Below are 18,994 nucleotides of genomic sequence, written 5' to 3'. Positions count from 1 at the left end.
TGCTACACTCCATTTTCTTTAACATGTGCTCATTACTTTGATACCTTTTAAATGCTACTTTTAATACCTTTTTCAAAATCTGAAGGAAAAAGTTTACCTTGATCTGCAAGACATCAAGTGGAACAGTCTCTCCTTTCACAATGGCAAGTGTGGCATCTGTAATATGTCTAAACAGGGGAAAAAATGGAAAGGAACCTGTTATAAAAAGTAAATGCCACCTCCCCCAGTGCACAGCACGCACACATCTGTGCATACACCCCACACGAACACACTGGGAAGCCTTGTAGGAGGTCAGTAAAAGCTAGTCTTTCAAAATCACCTTAGGAAAGCGTGTGCCCAATTATCAATGCATACATTTATTACATCACTCCACTGCGCCACGTATCAGAAAACTTGCCACTTAAAATATGGTAATAATAAGGCATCTTTTAATTGCTATATGAAATTCTGCCATTTCAAAAAAAAATAGTCTTTCTTCTCAAACAGCCAGAAGGTAACTGAAGGCCAGGACTTGTAGCTATCATAGCAAATGATAGTCCACGACCCAAGACACATTTCCTCATTTTCCAGGATCACAAGGCTGCGCCTCATGCTCTGTTCTCACTGCTGATTCTTTCCCTCAAAGATATAAGACTGTTCTCACCTACATCCTGACAATCTCTGCAAAAACCTCTATGTAAAAAAAAAAAAAAATACTCATCAAAAAGTAAACGCTCTGGATTATCCAGGACATATAAAATTATGCCAGATCTGCACATGACCTAGAGTTTGTACTTTAAAAGTCAGACACACATAAATACACAAAAGATGGTCAAGGAGAGAAAGAGTAGACCACGTGGCTAGACAGTAAGACATGTGCTCTCAGGAGAGAAGGAGCAGCCCTCCGTCAAGGGCCTTTCCTAATGCTGGTCAACCCTCCATGCTCTAAGTGCAGCTACGGCAAGCCCTTCACTCTCATCCTTGAGATCTTGCAGACAGCTCCACCTCAGAGAGGCCCACCCCGTCCAGCCTCGCAGATGGTCCTTCACTGTGGCTCTCCCTCATCACTACACTGTTGCTGTCCTCCCATGGCTACAGCTTGACTATGTACTGACTGGTGTTATCGCCTGCCTCCTCCTGGGGAGCAGAAACTCCACAAGGCCAGTGACACTTCATATTCATGGACTAACAAATAAAAAACTGACATCAGCACAATGTATGCCAAATTACAGGCAATCGGTATTTTCTGGGCATTATTTTATTTTCCAGAGTTTCAAGCATAGAAACTGCAGACAACTCTGTATATTCCTCATTCAGACTCAAAACTATTATCCCCTTGTGAGCAAGCTTACTTCTTCACATCACCATGTAAGTCACTAAGTATGAGGGTAAACCTGATATCTTAGTAGTTCATTATGTATCAGCAAAAGAGACTTTTATGAAATATCATTATTACATTTATAACTTTGATACATGTGAATCAACATGTTTAGGCAATGCTGAAATTTTAATAATATATAAATACATAAGTTACTTCCTTCAAACAAGACACATAAATTGTGACTGGTTTATATGTTTTAAATCTATTATTTGTTCCTTTTCGTTTTCCTGTTTAAGAAATAGGTCATCTGTCTACTGAATTTCTGTACCTTACTTGTACCTTAGTGATTATATGTGTATGCCCCTAGTGTATATATCTAGTTCATGTATTTTCTGAGGATGGCTAAAACGGAGAGTTTGTATCGATCCATCCTTAAGATTTTGGCAGCATTAAATAACCCCTGTGGTAGTACACATCTCCATCAGAAGACAAAGAACACCTGCTGTCTTTGGTGATGATGGCCACCAATGAAAATCATCACCTAGATTTACTGGGCTCCAAACTAATCATTTTTTAAAATCTATCATTAAAACATGTAATTTATTTTATACATATGAGTGTTTTGCCTGCGGTGTCTGTGGATGTCAGAAGAGGGAACCAAGCCTGGATCCTTTGCAAGAGTCACTTTGCAGTCATAGCCACTGAGCGGTCTCTCCAGCTCGAGTCTATCCTTCTCATTTATCCTCTATTGGACAGAAGAACCTTCCCCTGAACTGCACTGAGATGCAGGTCACATAAGAAAGCCAAGAGAAATGATTAACTCTTGTTTAAAACTTTGAGACAGGGTCTCATGTTCCTACACTGGCACTGAACTGACTTTGTAGCCAAGAATGACTTTCAGCTGTGCTCTTCCCTCTCCATCTCCCCAGTGTTGGGATTACAGATGTGCACCACCATGACTGATTTATTCCATGCTGCAAATGGAACCCAGGACTTCACAAATTCAGGAATTCACAGAAATTCAGCAGGCTATGCATAGCCTAGCATTTTGCCTACTGAACTACATCCCTCCTTCCTCACTCCTATTTATTTAGGTAGGGTCCCACTTTGTCTCCCAGGAGACCTCAAACTGGCTACACAGACCAGGATAGCCTTGAATTCAGAGACCCATCTGCCTCTGCCTTCTGACTGCTATGGTTAAAGGTATACACCACCATATCAGCGCCCCCAACCTCCCCACTCAGCGCTTAAAAAATAAACAAACCCTAAAACCAGTTTTCTAAATGACCTGGTTCCCCATAGCATCCAAATGTGTTCAGGTTTTCACTTTTATTTTCTGATTATCACTATGAAACAAATCTCCTCTGTTTCAATATACTGTAGATAGTCAACTTACTGACATTGTTATATGAACTTAATGAACAGGTACAGGATCACCATATAATCAAAATTAATGGTGAGAGGTAGTAGCCATGGAAGTATATGCTGATATGCTGATGTTTAACAAAACACAGGAGAAACTAGAACACATCTCTAACACTTGTTTAATCAAGTAAATTTATTGAAGTTTGAAAGGACTATGTTAATTTTAATCCCTCTCTCCCTCCCCCCACCTCTGTGTGTGTGTGTGTGTGTTTTGCTATGGATCAATGATTTTACATAAAACTCCTTTTTTAGAGCCATCTTAGGTCAGGCTCATAGAAACATTTGAAGGCCAGTTCAGAAATGCCCCTATATAACCCCCTTTCCTCCTACAGACACAGCTGTTCCACTATCACATCTCTCCACCCCCACCCCCAAGACTGGTTGGCTCATTTGTTACAATTGAAGAACTTACACTGACTTGTTTTTTTTTTTTTTTTTTTTTTTTTTTTTCGAGACAGGGTTTCTCTGTATAGCCCTGGCTGTCCTGGAACTCACTTTGTAGNACTCACTTTGTAGACCAGGCTGGCCTCTAACTCAGAAATCCGCCTGCCTCTGCCTCCCGAGTGCTGGGATTAAAGGCGTGCGCCACCACGCCCGGCTCTTACACTGACTTGTTATTGCCATTCATGATCCAGTTTTGATCATAGCTGCAATCTAAATGGGTTTAGACAAACATTAATGACATCTACCACTCAATAGTACGTACTTTGCAATTTTACCGCTACACAAGTCTCTTTGTAGCTTTTCCAAACTTCCCCTTTTACTGTTACAACTTGACCTCTTCGGGACTCTTAGCAGTTAGAGCCATAGAGTGTAGCCTTCTTCTTCGGAATGTTTTCCTTTACTTGGTAATATGCATTCACGTTCCTGTCTTTCTGTAGCTTCATAGTTCATTTCTTTCATCACTGAATGAGATTCTACTGTTTGAATGTACTAGTTTATTAATCCCACTTGCCAATTATTTTTTCTTGCACGAGCTATGCCCATCTGTCTTTGAAGGAGTCAGCCTGTTCTGAGGTTATCAAACTTACGGGCCTAGAGCTATAACCTTCCTTTATAACCTTTCATGTTCACAGGCTCTGCACTGATGTCCTCTTTTTCATCACTAAAATGAGTCATTTGTGTCCTTTCTAGTTTTTATTTAGCCTGGCTAGAGACTCGCTGAAATTTATTATTTCTGAGAACCAGCTTTTTATTGACTTCTATTTTCAATTTCATTGAGTTTTGCTCTAATTCTTATTAATTTCCTTTGTTTACTCTAGATTTAAACTCTTCTTTTCTCTGTTAACTCTGAGTTTAACTTGCTTTCCTCCTCTTGACTTTGGAGGCAGTGTCTGCCTGTGTAACCAGGCTGGTTTCAAACTCACAATCCTCCTGCCTCACCTTCCCATGTATGTACCTTCACCCTTAATCTTGCTCTGTCTTCTGTTCTGCTATGTATACTAAATCTTCAAACTTCCCCTAATCTCCACCATCACTGCCTACCACATATTTTTGGGAGTGTTTTTATTTAGTTTAAAATATGTTACGTCGTCTCCGGACTTTCCCTGATGCGTGTCTTATGCGTGTCTTAGAAGCATGTTGTATAGTCCACATGGATTTGAAAACTGTCCAGTGTTCATTACAACATTTTCATTTCAACAGTCCACTTTTATACACCCCGTGAGCTAGGGCAGGGCTGAAGAGTAGTTTGGGTTGGGTATTTCCCTTCTCCCATGTGGAAGGCCAGAGCAAGCTAGAGTCTAGCAATCCTTATTGAGCTCCAAGACTACTCTAGGTTGGGCTCTGCATAACGAGTTTCTCCTGATACAGACCTTATGAGGGAAAAAGACTGCTTCAGAGTACTTCCTTTCCTCCTTTCCTAGTACTTAGCATGGGATCTTCAGCAAACTCTCTGAAATAAATCTCACAATATTATAGGAATCCCATAAGTCTGGGTTCCAAGGAGGTTGGAACTCTCAGAGCTGACCACATTGAACCTCAGGTTTTCCTGCACCAGCACTGGTTACCACAGCTGCTAACGTTCATGAGTCCGCCTTGGTGAGCCAGGACTGTGTTCCCACCTGTCTCTTCAATCATGGGGCAGCTGTTTGACTGGTATCCTCCCCTCCTGTTCAGATCCAAGAAGAGTTTGTAGTTTGGTTTGATTTTTCAACTGTGGTGTTGGGGATTGGGCCTGGCCTTGTGCATCCTGGGCAATCACTCCTGTCAGCTTTCCATTTGATCCTCCAGCAAAGCCCCTCAAACGTAAACCTGGAAACTGAAGGACCAACTTCTTTTTTAAAATCAGACTTACTGAGTTGCAATCCATATGCAGTACAATCTGTCCTTTTAGGCATGCCTTTCCATACATTTTGACAAATGTATTTATGAAACTAACACCATTATCAAAATATATAGTATTTCTAACATCCCCTTAAGTCCCTCATCAATCTTTGTTGCCAACCCACTCCTACCACAATCATCGGTTCCTGCAATTACCATAGCCAGTTTAATCTTTTGTGGAACTATCATATAATACAATGAAAAAGCATGAGCTTGAGATTACTCCCACTACTGACTGCATTAACAACACGGGCAGACAATTTTTAGGGTTAAGTAGCACTCTGGTGCATACATGTACCATAGTTTGTTCAGCCATTCATGAGCCGATTGATACTGGCACTGTTCCTGATTCTTGACAACTAGCAGCAAGTTCTACAAGTAAGGTTTGGGTTGTTGTACAGATCTGGATTTCTGCATTTCTCTTAGGTAAATATCTAACAGTATGAAAAGCTTATGTTTAATTTGATAAGCAGCAGCCACACTAGCTCCTATAGTTGCTGTACTGCTTGGCATTCATCATGCTGTCAGTACATGAGTTTCAGTAGCTGAATATACTTAACAGTGCTTGTGCTGTCTGGACTGCTTTTCTCTGGTACTTAATGTGAGCATTTGTGGGTTGGAGAGATGGCTCAGTGGTTAGAGTACTTGCTGTGTTTGCAGAGGACCCTGGTTCAATTGCTAGCACCCACATGAGGTATACTGCCACATGTACCTCCGGTTCCAGGGGATCCAATGTCCTCTACTGGCCTCCTTGAGCACTGGGAATTCCACATACAGGCAAAACTCCCAAACACCCATATTTATTTATGAATCACCCTCCCCTTTTTCATTTCAATATTGATTTGGCTGGGAGTGGCCAGCAAAATTTTCAAAAATGAGATTCTACTTGGAGGAAGCGAGGAGCAGGCGCACAAGTCTAGGCTCTATTGTGAGTGTGTATGGGCTATGTGGGAAGCACCACAGTTGAGGTGTACACTGTACTTACTAAGCTGAATAGCACCTGGCACACAGGAAGAGACTTGGAAAGTGGCTTTGAGAGACCTAAAAAACAACTCAATCTATTGCAATTCAAAAAGGCTTTTTGCATTAAATTACTTCTATAAACTGCTTAGGCGAAGCCAGCTAAAATGCACCTCAGATTTATCATTCCCTTACAATGACTCAGGGTTCTAGTACGGCAGGAAGCACTGCAGCCTGGCATTTAGGATTATTTACCTGCTACACTCCACATTTCAGGAAAAAAAAGACTTTTTTCTTCTTCAATAATTATTTTACAAGAAATCTTGACAGTGGGGCAAAGGCAAAGCTTTGTTCTTTTTACATAGCCCCAGGCAACGGTCATGTAAAAAGTTTGCAAAATCCTGAGCCAAAGGCAGAGTTTCTGATTACCCAAGGGCCCTGGGGTTTGCTTAGAGATTAGGTTTTTATAAATCTTTAAATTATAAATAGAAGCAGCTAATAACAATAGTTTAAAAACATAGAAAAAAACCCCAGCTCCTAAAAAGCAGACCACTGTCTCGGATCCTGGGGGTGGCCACATGTGAGTGGAGGCTTTTGGATAGGGAAGGGTTTCCACAAGGAAAATAATCTACTTCTGGTCACTGACAAGCCATTTGGAAACGATGGCTAAAGCAGTTCAATAATCTCTACTGATACAAGGGAAAGATAAGCTCCTAACACAGTCAAGGCCTACACAGGAGAGAACTTACACCAGATCAGCAAAAATGCTTGAATCATACATCCATCATTATCTACTGCCTCTCCAAAATTCTAACCCGTGACTAAAAGGTATGGCCCATTAAGGCTTCTCCTGTTTGCTAGGCCTCAGGATGGTTGGAGAGTCCTATAAGGGTATGACACATGAGAGACAGTAGGACAAGGGACTGATAAACATATATATGCATGCCTGGGCTTTCCTATATGCACCCATGCTTTTATGAACAGCATAAAATTATTAAAGATGCCATTGATGGCCCTCAAAATTATAACAGGGAAAGTCAGTCTAGAAGACCTAGTCTAAGAAAACATACTAATGCAAGACAAAAAAAATTAATCCAAATTAAAAAGCACCTTGACTATTATTATTGACTTAGACAGTTATAAGAAGAAAAACTGAGAACTTTTTAATTCATTCAACCAATGTTTACTTTCTGACTTCTTCTATCACAAGCTTTACATTACACACTATGTAAGAATTTCTTCAACACTGTCCATTTACTTCCGTCTTTTGACAACCATTTGCTCAAGATTATGTTAATTAATTACTGCAAAAGCCAGGTCTCAAATTCAAGATCACTACCTTTTTGAAAGATTTGGTCTTTGTTCTATAAAGCTTTCAATCTTTCTGAGTCCTGAGGACAGTGTTAGGCTCACAGCAATGTAACTTAAATGTCAGAACCTCACCCCTCCCCCAGCTACTATATCCATACTCCCAGCCACTCCAGGCAGTCACAAGCATATGACTGTATTTAGTTGTTTTATCTGCTTCTATCTCCAAGATAATGAAGCCATGGCTGCCAGCAGTTCAGTTTCCTGAGAGACTTGCTATTTGTCAGCATGTGTACTAAAAGGAAATGATCAGAGCAAATCTGACCTCACCTTCATGAAAGGGTCTTACAATGCAAAGGCAGAAAAACAGCAATGACAGAAAGCACCCATCTCCATCCCCAACATCAGGATGTATTAATTACTACATTAAAAAGGTACAACAAGTCAACTGGGAGCACGTCAATTTTCTGAAAGACTGGGTGTTCCCTCTCAATAACTTGACAGTTCAACCTATCAATATTTGAAAAGTCGATGTTATCACATATGTTAATTTTCAGGCCCAGGCTCTACCACACACATAGGTTAGCATTCCACATTGACAACCTACTGGACTTTGTTTCCACTTTCAGCAAAGAGAGTGTGACTCAAACTACTGGTCTGTCCCAGCGGGATAAATCCAATTGGAATCTTACTGAAGGTAGCCTGGTAGAACAAGAAGAAGACAAAGTTGTATTGTTACAGTCAGAAGATTAGGTTTAAAGGGAGGCATATGAGCATCCTCTAGAACGAAGTAACTAGCTGTGTCTTCTGTCTCATCTCCATTCCCCATCTCTAGGTCAGTAAGCAAATACCCCAACGTGAGCAGTTTAAAAAACAAAGAGGTCAATGAAAACACAATGACGCAGAATTTAGAAAACATATTTGGGTACTTAGTAACTACAACAACTGGGCCAATGAACCAGTGTGAGAGACAGTACTAAGCTATCACATTGGCTGAGAAATACAGAGACAAAATTCAACTAAAAATACCTACTAATTCTACAGTGACCAATGGCAGGTGACAGTGTTTCATAAGCTATCTACTTCAGATAGAGTAAGTCAAATCATGGCCAGTTAATGACATAACATGTGATTTAACTCAATGTCACATATACAGCCATTACTTGAAGATTCTTAAAAGTTTATTTTGAACACAATCTCTTATTGTTTTTACTAAAGTATTTTAAACTGTGGCAGAAAAATGAATGAGATCTTACAAAACCTCGTAAGTCCACAACCCAAATTTAAGAGCATTTGCCGTTTTGCTTCTGATGTCTTAAGAAATGAATTGAGTCTCAAAGTTAAAATAAATAAATAGGCAGAGACCGATGAAGTCCCTTGAGATTCTGCTTTCCTGACCCCTCCTACAGGAAACCACTAGGTTGGCACAACTCTTTTCCATTATTTTTTTTTTATACTACATACTTACATACCAAATAATATACAGTGACAGTACTGTTTTCTGAATTCTCAAACCTTGTAAAAAGATTTCACCCTCTTTAAAAGTTACTCGTATTTAACATTTCTAAGATCTAAAGATGTAGATATTTATAGATCTACTTCGTTCTTGTGTTTGATACACATTACATATTTGTCTCTGTGTATGTGTGAGGGAGAATGAAAGTGTCGTGTGTGTGTGTGTGTGTGTGTGTGTGTGTGTTGAGGGTACACAAAGAGGCCACAGGGCAGCTTCTTGTTGTATTCCCTATGTACTGTCCATATTTCTTTTAGATAAGGTCTCCCACATGGCTGTCCTTCCTGGCCAGGCAGCACTGGGCTTACTAGCAGCACCACTGACTGTACTCAGATGATTTTACATGGATCCTGGGGATCAAACTCAGGTCCTCATGCTCACTCTTAACTAAATAAGCCTAGTTCATCCATTTAACTGCTACCCAGATCATATTATATGAACATATCACTATTAATTTATAAAAGAATTCCTTGAAGCAAAGATTCTATAGGAAATTTTTATATAGCACAATAGCTGTTGTTAAAAGGTACATGGTACCCTGGATTACCAACACAGGAAGTCCACCATGGGTTCATGAGAGTAACCTATGACAGATGAAGAAGTATTGCACCATCTGATCAAAAATCCAATCCTATCACAATTGCACTGGATTGAAAATATAACACAGGAGTAGAGTATGATGGTTTATGCCTAGAATCCCACAGATTCCAGTGACTGAGGCAGGAGACTAACAAGTTCAAGGCTAGCCTGGGCAACTTATCAGGACTCTGTCTCAAAATAAAAACTAAATTAACAAAGTGCTGGAGATGTAAGACAGTGGTGCATGCTTACCAAGACACCCAAAGCCCTGGGTTCAATCCTTAGTACTGCATGTATGGATGGATGTATACACACATATACATACATACAAATATAAATATGAATGTATGCATTGTAAGAGGGAAAGACAAAGGATGAGAACAAATAAAAGCTTAGCATATTTTTTACAAGCTCACCTCATCTGTTCTTCTCAGTACTCCAGTAACAACCTATGAATGTAAAAAATATTATAAACAACATGTATTTTCATTATCAAAACAAAATTAGAATAAAATTTCATGGACCATAAACTTATTTATTTTCTTCTAGAAGCTATATTAAGTAATACATTAGATCTTAAAAACACATCATACTGTCAAATAGGATCAGTGCTAAATTAAATTTTATTCTTAACCAAGAATAATACAGACTAAGATAAATTATAAAAATCCCACATTACATTAGTAAAATTATATCAAGGTCTACAAAACATAAGTTTACTAATGTTAATGTATCATAGGTTCTAGAGAATATGAATTCTTTTCAATTATACAGAAAAGACTATGTTAGCCTTTTGCAGTACACAGAGGACAGGCTGGCTTAGTATGCTCAGAAATCTGTACTCAAGTGCTTCTTCCTGAGGGCTATGAAAACAAAGGGGCTAGACAACTAACATTATCATTTACTTTAGTTATTCATTATCATCAGGTAGTCCAGGCTGGCCTGGAACTCACAGCATTCCTTCTGCTTTCAGCTTCCTTGGGATTGCAGGTATGAGCTGTTATAAAAAGCCAATCATTTCTCTAGGCCAATGTCTTTTAATGACTTGCATATCCACGAAATACACAATTCACTGTCTTTCCTTTAAAACATTTTGTAAAAACAAAGGTTGACATATCTCTTCCCTTTATCTTGTCCTGCCTCATTGGGTTTCAGTATTAAAAGGCTGTCAGGGATCTGCTTCATTCTTTGTAGGTATACAATCAGAACTCTTCACATTTCATTAACAAGCTTAAAGACAATTACAAGATCTTTAGCACAGCCTTTTTAAAAAGAAGCTTACTAAGGCTCATATAAATGCCAAGTCAAACTAAGGACAGCTTTTCTGCTGTTCATCTCTGGTCCCTCACACTGATGAAGCCACCAAAGAGAGGCCAAAGCCAACAGTAATGTAGTATGTGGGTAAAATTGATGAAGCTACATTACCATCTAAATGTTACTGTTTAGATTGGTGTTGGCTCTGTGCTGTGCACTTCACAGGTTTTAAAAAGCATGTGCTCACTCCTAGGCATCACTATCATCTCCAGAGCACTTTCCTGTCCTCTAAGTCCCGTGTGCTGCCTGCGAATCCTTCTTTTCTCTCAACCTCAGGCAACCTCTCATCCTTTTATTCTCTCTATTGTTGCGTGACCTACAAGTCAAAGAGTCTTTTTGTGGTTCTTTCACTTAGTAATATGCTCCAAATCTTGTCATAAGTGGATAGTTCTTTTTTTTTTCACACTAAATAATCCATTACTTGGGTATGCTACTCTACAATGAACCTATTAAAGGACACCTTTATTTCTTCCACATTTGGTCGGCTGTAGATAAAAATACTATAAACGACCATGTGCAGGTATTTTGTATGCACAAGAGTTGTGAACTCCTCTGTATAACTTCCAATGAGCACAACTGCTGGATCGCATGACAAGAAGTATGTCCAGTTTTCAGTGAAACCACCCATTTTCCATTTTGTTTGACCTAGATTTTGGTTATTCTGATAGATATAAAGTGACTAAACCATTCTGCATTCCCACCATCAATGAATGACAGCTCCTACTGTTCTACACTCATCAGCATTTGACTCTGCCAGTGTTCTATGTCTTGGGCATTCTAATAGGTGTAGCACCTCACTGAGGATAAGTGTATTACTGTTAAAACAAGACAGGGCTAGGAATGTAGCTCAGCAGTAGAGCACTTGCCCATCATATGTGAGGTTTGTTCTGGAGCACTGATTGCCAAACAACCAACCTTAGAACAACAGAAAAGAAGATAAATGCATATATCTGAACAAATATCATCTCTTTCTACAAATGCAATCTTAAGAGTTGACTTTCTATACAACAGAAATTATGTGAGTGGCCATAAAAGTGTTTTCTTGAGAGAAATTTTAATTTGATGAGAACTTGTCCTTGTAGTGAAACCTTGATGCCATCACAGAGCTACTGCATAACAGAATGCACAACATAAAAAGCTTAGCCTATCCATACCCATTTTTCCTCCCATTTTATTCAATATTTGAGGTCCAACCTTGCTATGTAGCCCAAGACTAACTGGAACTCAAGATCTTCCCACTTCATCTTAAGTACTTGATTATAGAGCCTTGTTTTATTTAATTTTCTCAGGCAGACTTGCTTACATATAAACCCTTCTTTGAGCTGGGAGGAAGATTTACCAAAAACAAGGAAAGAAAAGTGCAGGAGAAAAAGCTTAATGCTGCTTAAGTTTGAGAGCAATAGCCCTAAAATAATGAATTACAACAATTTCCTTAATTATTGTTGCCATTGTCCATTCTTCTCGCCTAAAGATGGCCCTACATGGGGCGGGAGGACCCTACCTCCTGCAGTGTGCCGTCCCCTCCAGCAACAATGATCACATCAGTGCTTTCCATCAACTCCAGGAGCTTCTTGGCTTGTCCCTCATAATCCGTCTGCAATATCAAAACGCCATTGGTAAACTTGTCACTGTAAGACCACACGTTAGAGGGTGAAAAGGTGGACCATGTTCTTTAAAGTTGTATATTGACTCCCTTAATTCTACATGGTTGAAAGACATGAAAATTCTATGACAGCAATAGGTGTGGATTTTTAGTTTTATACTTACTAGGACAGAACTGGCTTCAGAAACTACCTCCTCACCTCCTTATTCTAAAAATAAAATTCAAGCCCAGTAATTTGCCTTAGTTATACAGCCAGCCAGTCACCGGACTCTTTTCCAGTCCACTATGGCTTCTATTACATTGTTTGCACTCTGTTTTTCATATGAAGGCAGAAAGACAGTGCATATGCAAACAGGGAAGCAGATACAATGAAAAGGAGCACAGATTTCAGAGCCCAAGAGACCTACAGGAAACCTCAGCTCTGCGACTTCTTAACTGATTAGCTTTAAACTCACTGGAGTTTAATTTCCGTATCAATGAAGTTCCACGTATCAAGAGAGGGCTTAATCATGGCTTTCCTGTACTATTGCTACACAGCAGAATTTAAAACAGCTAGAAAAGTGTTTGCTACTGGTACTGTGTTAAGTAAATGACGATTATTATTGTTTTACTATGATGGCACATAAAAAAATGCAGGAATGTTTGAAAGAACCCACAGAAGAGCACTCCGATCCTCCCATTTTTATTGAACGTTTGATGTACATTTCAGCCACCATCAGGGTGTACATTGATATATATATATATTATATATATACCCCTTAAGACAAATGTTAAAAAAGGGCATAAGGTAAATGAAATAGAAATACTACCTCCAATTCAAAATACACTAGACACAAGAGCAGGCAAAAACTAAATACTTAAATATCAGATGGGCTAACACCTGTAGTATAATTTGAAATACCTGTTCTATGTGCCCTGTTCCCAGCATAGAATTCTAGAAATCCACAGAAGTTATTTTGTTACTCTCAGGAAACTCCTCAAACATAACAGAGTGTGTGCTATAGAGTTAACTTTGGGAGGACCCTGGATAGGAACGGGTCACCAGAGACGCCAACAGATACCTTACAGGATAGAACCTTGAGATCCACACCCTAACTTCTAGGAAAAGGAGAGGAGCCTAAAGGTGAGTTCATATATCATGGTTTAATGATTTCATCCATAATATATATAGGTATTCCTGTATATATTATACACATACATGCACATTTATGTAAAGAGAAATTATGTGAAAACACAGTAAAAATGTTAAGTCAGGGTGAAGTAGATAAATATGTATATGTAGTTTTTTTTAACTGTTTTGAAAATTTTAAATTATTTCCAAATAAAATTTAACAGGAAAGACAGGAAATCAACTTTTCAAAGACCAATAGTTTCAACTGAACTGTAAGAAGAAAACAGTAACATTTCTACTAATGATTAAATCTCCCTTTAATACCTATTTTCTGAATATGTAACATAAATAATAAATTAGTGTGTGTATATGTGTATATAATTGTTTAGTATCTTAAATTGGAAAAAATTACAAAATACAAAACCAAAAGCCATAGGGCTTTAGTATTAAAAAATTGTTACATATCAACCAAGCAGGAACCCGTCCTCCCCCACCCCCACCCCCCCAGGGATTAAACCACCAACCAAGAGTACACATGGAGGGACCCATGGCTCAGGCCACATATGTAGCAGAGGATGGCCTTTGTCGAGTATCAGTGGGAGGAGAGGCCCTTGGTCCTATGAAGGCTCAGTGCCCCAGTGTAGGGTGGGGAGGCAGAAGTGGGTGGGTGAGTGGGGGAACACCCTCATAGAAGCAGGGAAAGGGGGAATGGGATAGGGAGCTTACGGGAAGGGAAACCGGGAAAGTGGACAGCATCTGAAATGTAAATAAAGAAAATATCCAATAAAAAAATTAAAGAATTGTTACATTTGTTGGGTATGTAGATGTCAATATAGTTACACAGAAAAAATATACTTCCTTATTAAAACACGTAACTTCAAGTATTTAGAAATAAAATAGGATGTGTTTTATTTCAGAAAGCTCAGTTACCATGTAAGGATGCTTAGTGGTTACCACCTGGGCCACACAACAGTCATATCAACCTAACATGAGTAAGGCCATCAAAAATATTCTTCTCCACCCATAACATTAAGGATTCCTGCCTGGACAAACACAAAAGGCAGTTCTAAACAGACTGCCGACCAATAAGATCCTATTCAGAAAAGCAATAGTTGAACCAAGATCTTGCATACCAATACACAACTAGCAGAGAAATACGTTTAAATATATCAACAGTTGGGCTGGAAAGGCTCAATCACCAAAGGCTAAAGTTCACATCCAAAATGTATCAGCATTTACAACAAACATTTATTGGATCAGATTGTCTTTAGAACAAATTTCTTGTGTTCAGTCCAGTTCTCGAGAGTTAATCATCTTAACATATAATAGTAATTTAAAAAAAACAGACAAAATTATCTACAGAAATGGGCAAATTCACAATCATACTTGGATATTTGTAACTCCCCTGACAGGACAGTTTAAAATAGTTATCACCAATAAAAGCAAAATTAAAAAAAAAAAAAAAAAAAAAAAAAAAAAAAAAGAACAAGAGAGAAATAGAAGATTTGTACTACACAATGAGTAGATTTGATTTATAGGTCATAAAAAAGTATAACATTTAGTAATTGATATCAATTTTTTAATTTAATTTTATTTGTAATTCATCTTTTACACTCCATATTCCATTCCCTGCCCCTCCCATCCCAAGCTCTAACTGCTCCACATCCCACACCTCCTCCCTACCACACCCCATCTCCACATGGATGCCCCCACTCCATCTGACCTCTATACTCCCTGGGGCCTCCAGTCTCTTGAGGGTTAGGTGCATCATCTGTGAATGACATAGACCTGGAAGTCCTCTGCTGTATGTGTGTTGGGGGCCTCATATCAGCTGGTGAATGCTGTTTGGTGGTCTAGTGTTTGAAAGATCTCGGGGGTTCAGATTAACTAAGACTGCTTGTCCTCCTATAAGATTACCCTTCTCCTCAAATTCTTTCAGCCTTCCCTAAATCAACAACAGGGGTCAGCTGCTTCTGTTCATTGGTTGGATGCAAATATCTGCATCTGACTCTTTCAGCTGCTTGTTGGGTCTTTTGGAGGCCAGTCGTGATAGATCCCTTTTTGTGAGCGCTCCATAGCCTCAGTAATAGTGTCAGGCCTTGGGACCTCCCCTATTCCATTGATCAACATGTGTTTGTGCCAATACCATGCAGTTTTTATCACTTTTGCTCTGTAGTAAACCTTGAGGTCAGGGATGGTGATTCACCCAGCTGTTCTCTTGTTAAACATTGTTTTCACTATTCTGGATTTTTGCCCTTCCAGATGAAATTGATTGCTTTTTCCATATCTTTGAAGAATTGTGTTGGGATTTTGATGGGGATTGCATTGAATCTAATAGACTGCCTTTGGTAGGATGGCCATTTTTACTGTTAATTCTGCCAATCCATGAGCATGAAAGAGCTCTCCATTTTATGAGATCTTCCTCAATTTCTTTGAGAGACGAAGTTATTGTCATGCAAGTCTTTTACTTGTTCGGTTAGAGTTACCCCAAGATATTTTATGCTATGTGTGGCTATTGTGAAGGGATTGTTTCCCTAATTTCTTTCTCAGCCTGTTTTTCCTTTGTATAAAGGAAGGCTACTGATTTAATTTTATATCTGGCCACTTTGCTGAAGTTGTTTATCAGATGGAGTAGTTCTCTGGTAGATTTTTTGGGGTCACTTATGTATACTATCATATCATCTGCAAATAGTGATACCTTTATTTCTTCTTCACCAATTTGTATCCCCTTGACCAGTTTTTGTTCTTATAGTTCTAACACTTTGAGTACTATTAACTAAATATAGGGAGAGTGGGCATCCTTGTCTTGTACCAGATTTCAATAGGATTGCTTTAAGCATGTCTCCATTTAACTTGATATTGGCTGTTGGTTTGTAGTAAACTGCTTTTATTATGTTTAGGTAGGGGCCTTGAGTTCCTGATTTCTCCAATACTTTTAACATGGAGTGTTGTATTTTTTCAAATGCTTTTTCTGCATCTAAGGAGATGATCATGTGATTTTTTTTCTTTGAGTTTGTTTTTATAGTGGATTTTCATATATTAAACCAACCTTGCATCTCTGGGACGAAGCCTACTTGATAGTGGTGAATGATGGTTTTGATGTGTTCTTGGATTTAGTTTGTAAGAATATTATTGAGTATTTTTGTATTGATATTCATAAACAAGATTGGTCTGAAGTTCATTTTGGTTGGGTCCTTGTGTGCTTTAGGTATCAGAGTAATTGTGGCTTCATAGAATGAGTTAGATAGCATTCCTTCTGTTCCTATTTTATGAAATAGTTTATGGAAAATTGGTATCAGGTCTTCTTTGAAGGTCTGGTAGAATTTTGCACTAAATCCATCTGGTCCTGGGCTTTTTTTGGTTGGGAGGTTTTTAATGACTTCTTCTACTTCCTTGTGTGATATGGGCCTGTTTAGATAGTTTACCTCTCTTGATTTAACTTTGGTATGTGGCATCTGTCTAGAAAAACATCCATTTCATCTAGATTTTCCCAGTTTTTTTTTTTGTTTGTTTGTTTTGAGTATAGGCTTTTATAGTAGGATCTGATGATTTTTTGAATTTCCCCCCTTTCTGTTATCTCTCCCTTTTCACTTCTGATTTTGTTAATTTGGATGCTGCCCCTGGGCCCTTTAGTTGGTTTGGCTAGGGGTTGTCTATCTTGTGGATTCTTCCAATGAACCAGCTTTTGGGTTTGCTGATTCTTAGTATTGTTTTGTTTCTATTTGGTTAGTTTCGGCCCTGAGTTTGACTATTTCCTGCCTTCTACTCCTCTTGGGTGAGTTTGCTTCTTTTGGTTCTAGGGCTCTCAGGTGTGCTGCTAAGTTGTTAGTGTAAGATCTCTCCAGTTTCTTTACCAGGGCACTTAGTGCTATGAACTTTTCTCTTAGGACTGCTTTCATTGTGTCCCATCAGTTTGGGTATGCTGTGTCAACATTTTCATTAAATTCCAGGAAGTCTTTAATTTCTTTCAGATATCAATTATTTTTTTATGCATACACAGGACACATAATAAACCAAACTACATTCAATCTAGATCTAAAGACAAATCCCAATAAATTTTGATCCTGAAATTATATAGAATACTTCTTTGATCAGTTAATTTAGAAATCATAAACAAAATGATACCCAGAAAACCTTTATATCTGAAAATGAAAACATATTAAGTAACTCAGAGGTCAAGCAAGTCATGATAGAAACGAGAAAATCGTGAGCAATGATCATGAAAGAACTGTGTCTAAAGTGATAGGATGCAGATGAAGCAACAGAGTTTATGGCTGTAAATATGCACACTGTGTATGTGTGTGTGGGGATAAACCAATGAAAATCACAGGTCAGCAGAACAGCAAATAAAGTAAAACGAAGGAAATATGTATTTTAAAGAAAATGAGAAATGAAACAACCTTGTCAGTGAAAAGATCAATAGGCAAACTGGGTCCTCAGCAGGAACTCATTAAATTGAAAAAAGTCTTGAAGACTAGGGGGGGGGGGGGCAGCAGGCAGAGAGAGCAGGCCCAGCTGAGGTGAAGGGTAAAATGAAACATTACAAAAGCTACAAAAAGTCAAAAGTGAACACGAGGACATCATAAACAACTCGATGCCAGCTAATGTGAAAATCAAAGAAGAAAAAGAAATTCCTTGAAGAATTTATCTTGCCAAAGAGAAACAGAACTTACATACTTGTAGTAGTACTACTGAAGCCTAATATGCACCGTCTCCCTTCAGCAAGTCTCCAGGCCCAAGTTTTATCAAAAAGTTTCATCAAATAATAAGGAACTAATGATAGCAGCCCTACATGACCACCCTATGTTCTCTCACACCTAGACTGTGGTACATCGAAGATGCTCATGTAAATGTTTCCTTCCCCTTTCTTCTAACCCCTGAACAAACAACTACAAGATTGAGTCTATTAAAAAAGTGAATCCAAAATTGCATGGAAATTTTACTGCATGACCTTCTAATCTCTGTGACATACTCAAAGTGTAATTTAGAAATAGATTAACAGCAGTCCAGTCAACGTTCTAGGATAATGAAAGGGGCTTAGGATCCGGGCACCTTCCCTGCCAGAGGAGAGGTGTCCACCAGGTCCGGGAGGAAATTGCTAGAAGAACTGCAGGAGACATCTTGGTTTCCAGACTCCACCGAGACTAGTCTGCACAGGTGAGAGTGTGGACTACAGAAGCTAACAGCTTCTGGGACAGGTGGGAGCCACAGAGCTTCTGAGGCAGCCCCCTTTTCTGGCTCCAGACATCTGGGCACCTTCCCTGACAGAGGAGAGGTTTCTGCCCGGTCCGGGAGAGAATTGCCAAAGCATCTGCAGGAGACATCTTGGTTCACAGACTCCACCGAGACTAGTCTGCACAGGTGAGCTTGTGGACTACAGAAGCTAACAGCTTCTGGGACAGGTCCTGTTTCGGGCCTTCATCTTCTGCCAGGAGGCAAGTCTGAACGCCAGATATCTGTGCACCTTTCCTGAAAGAGGAGAGCCTGCCTGCAGAGAGTGCTCTGACCACTGAAACTCAGGAGAGAGCTAGTCTCCCAGGTCTGCTGGTAGAGAAT

General features: G+C 39.1%; 1 protein-coding gene across 1 annotated transcript in view; it reads right to left on the bottom strand.

The window, feature by feature from the left end:
* Positions 1 to 18,994, bottom strand: part of Agk (acylglycerol kinase) — a 73,694-nt gene that overhangs the window by 20,201 nt on the left and 34,499 nt on the right. The window contains exons 6-9 of the mRNA XM_021164845.1: positions 12,226 to 12,318; positions 9,827 to 9,859; positions 7,926 to 8,020; positions 98 to 167 (exon numbers count right to left, since the gene is read on the bottom strand). Coding sequence (XP_021020504.1) covers positions 98 to 167; positions 7,926 to 8,020; positions 9,827 to 9,859; positions 12,226 to 12,318 — 291 coding nt within the window. The remainder of the gene's footprint in view (positions 1 to 97; positions 168 to 7,925; positions 8,021 to 9,826; positions 9,860 to 12,225; positions 12,319 to 18,994) is intronic.

Source organism: Mus caroli, chromosome 6 (genome assembly GCF_900094665.2).
Source record: "Mus caroli chromosome 6, CAROLI_EIJ_v1.1, whole genome shotgun sequence".
Lineage (NCBI taxonomy): Eukaryota > Metazoa > Chordata > Mammalia > Rodentia > Muridae > Mus > Mus caroli.
Note: the sequence above shows the minus strand (reverse complement) of the source record. Positions and strands in the feature narration are given on the sequence as shown.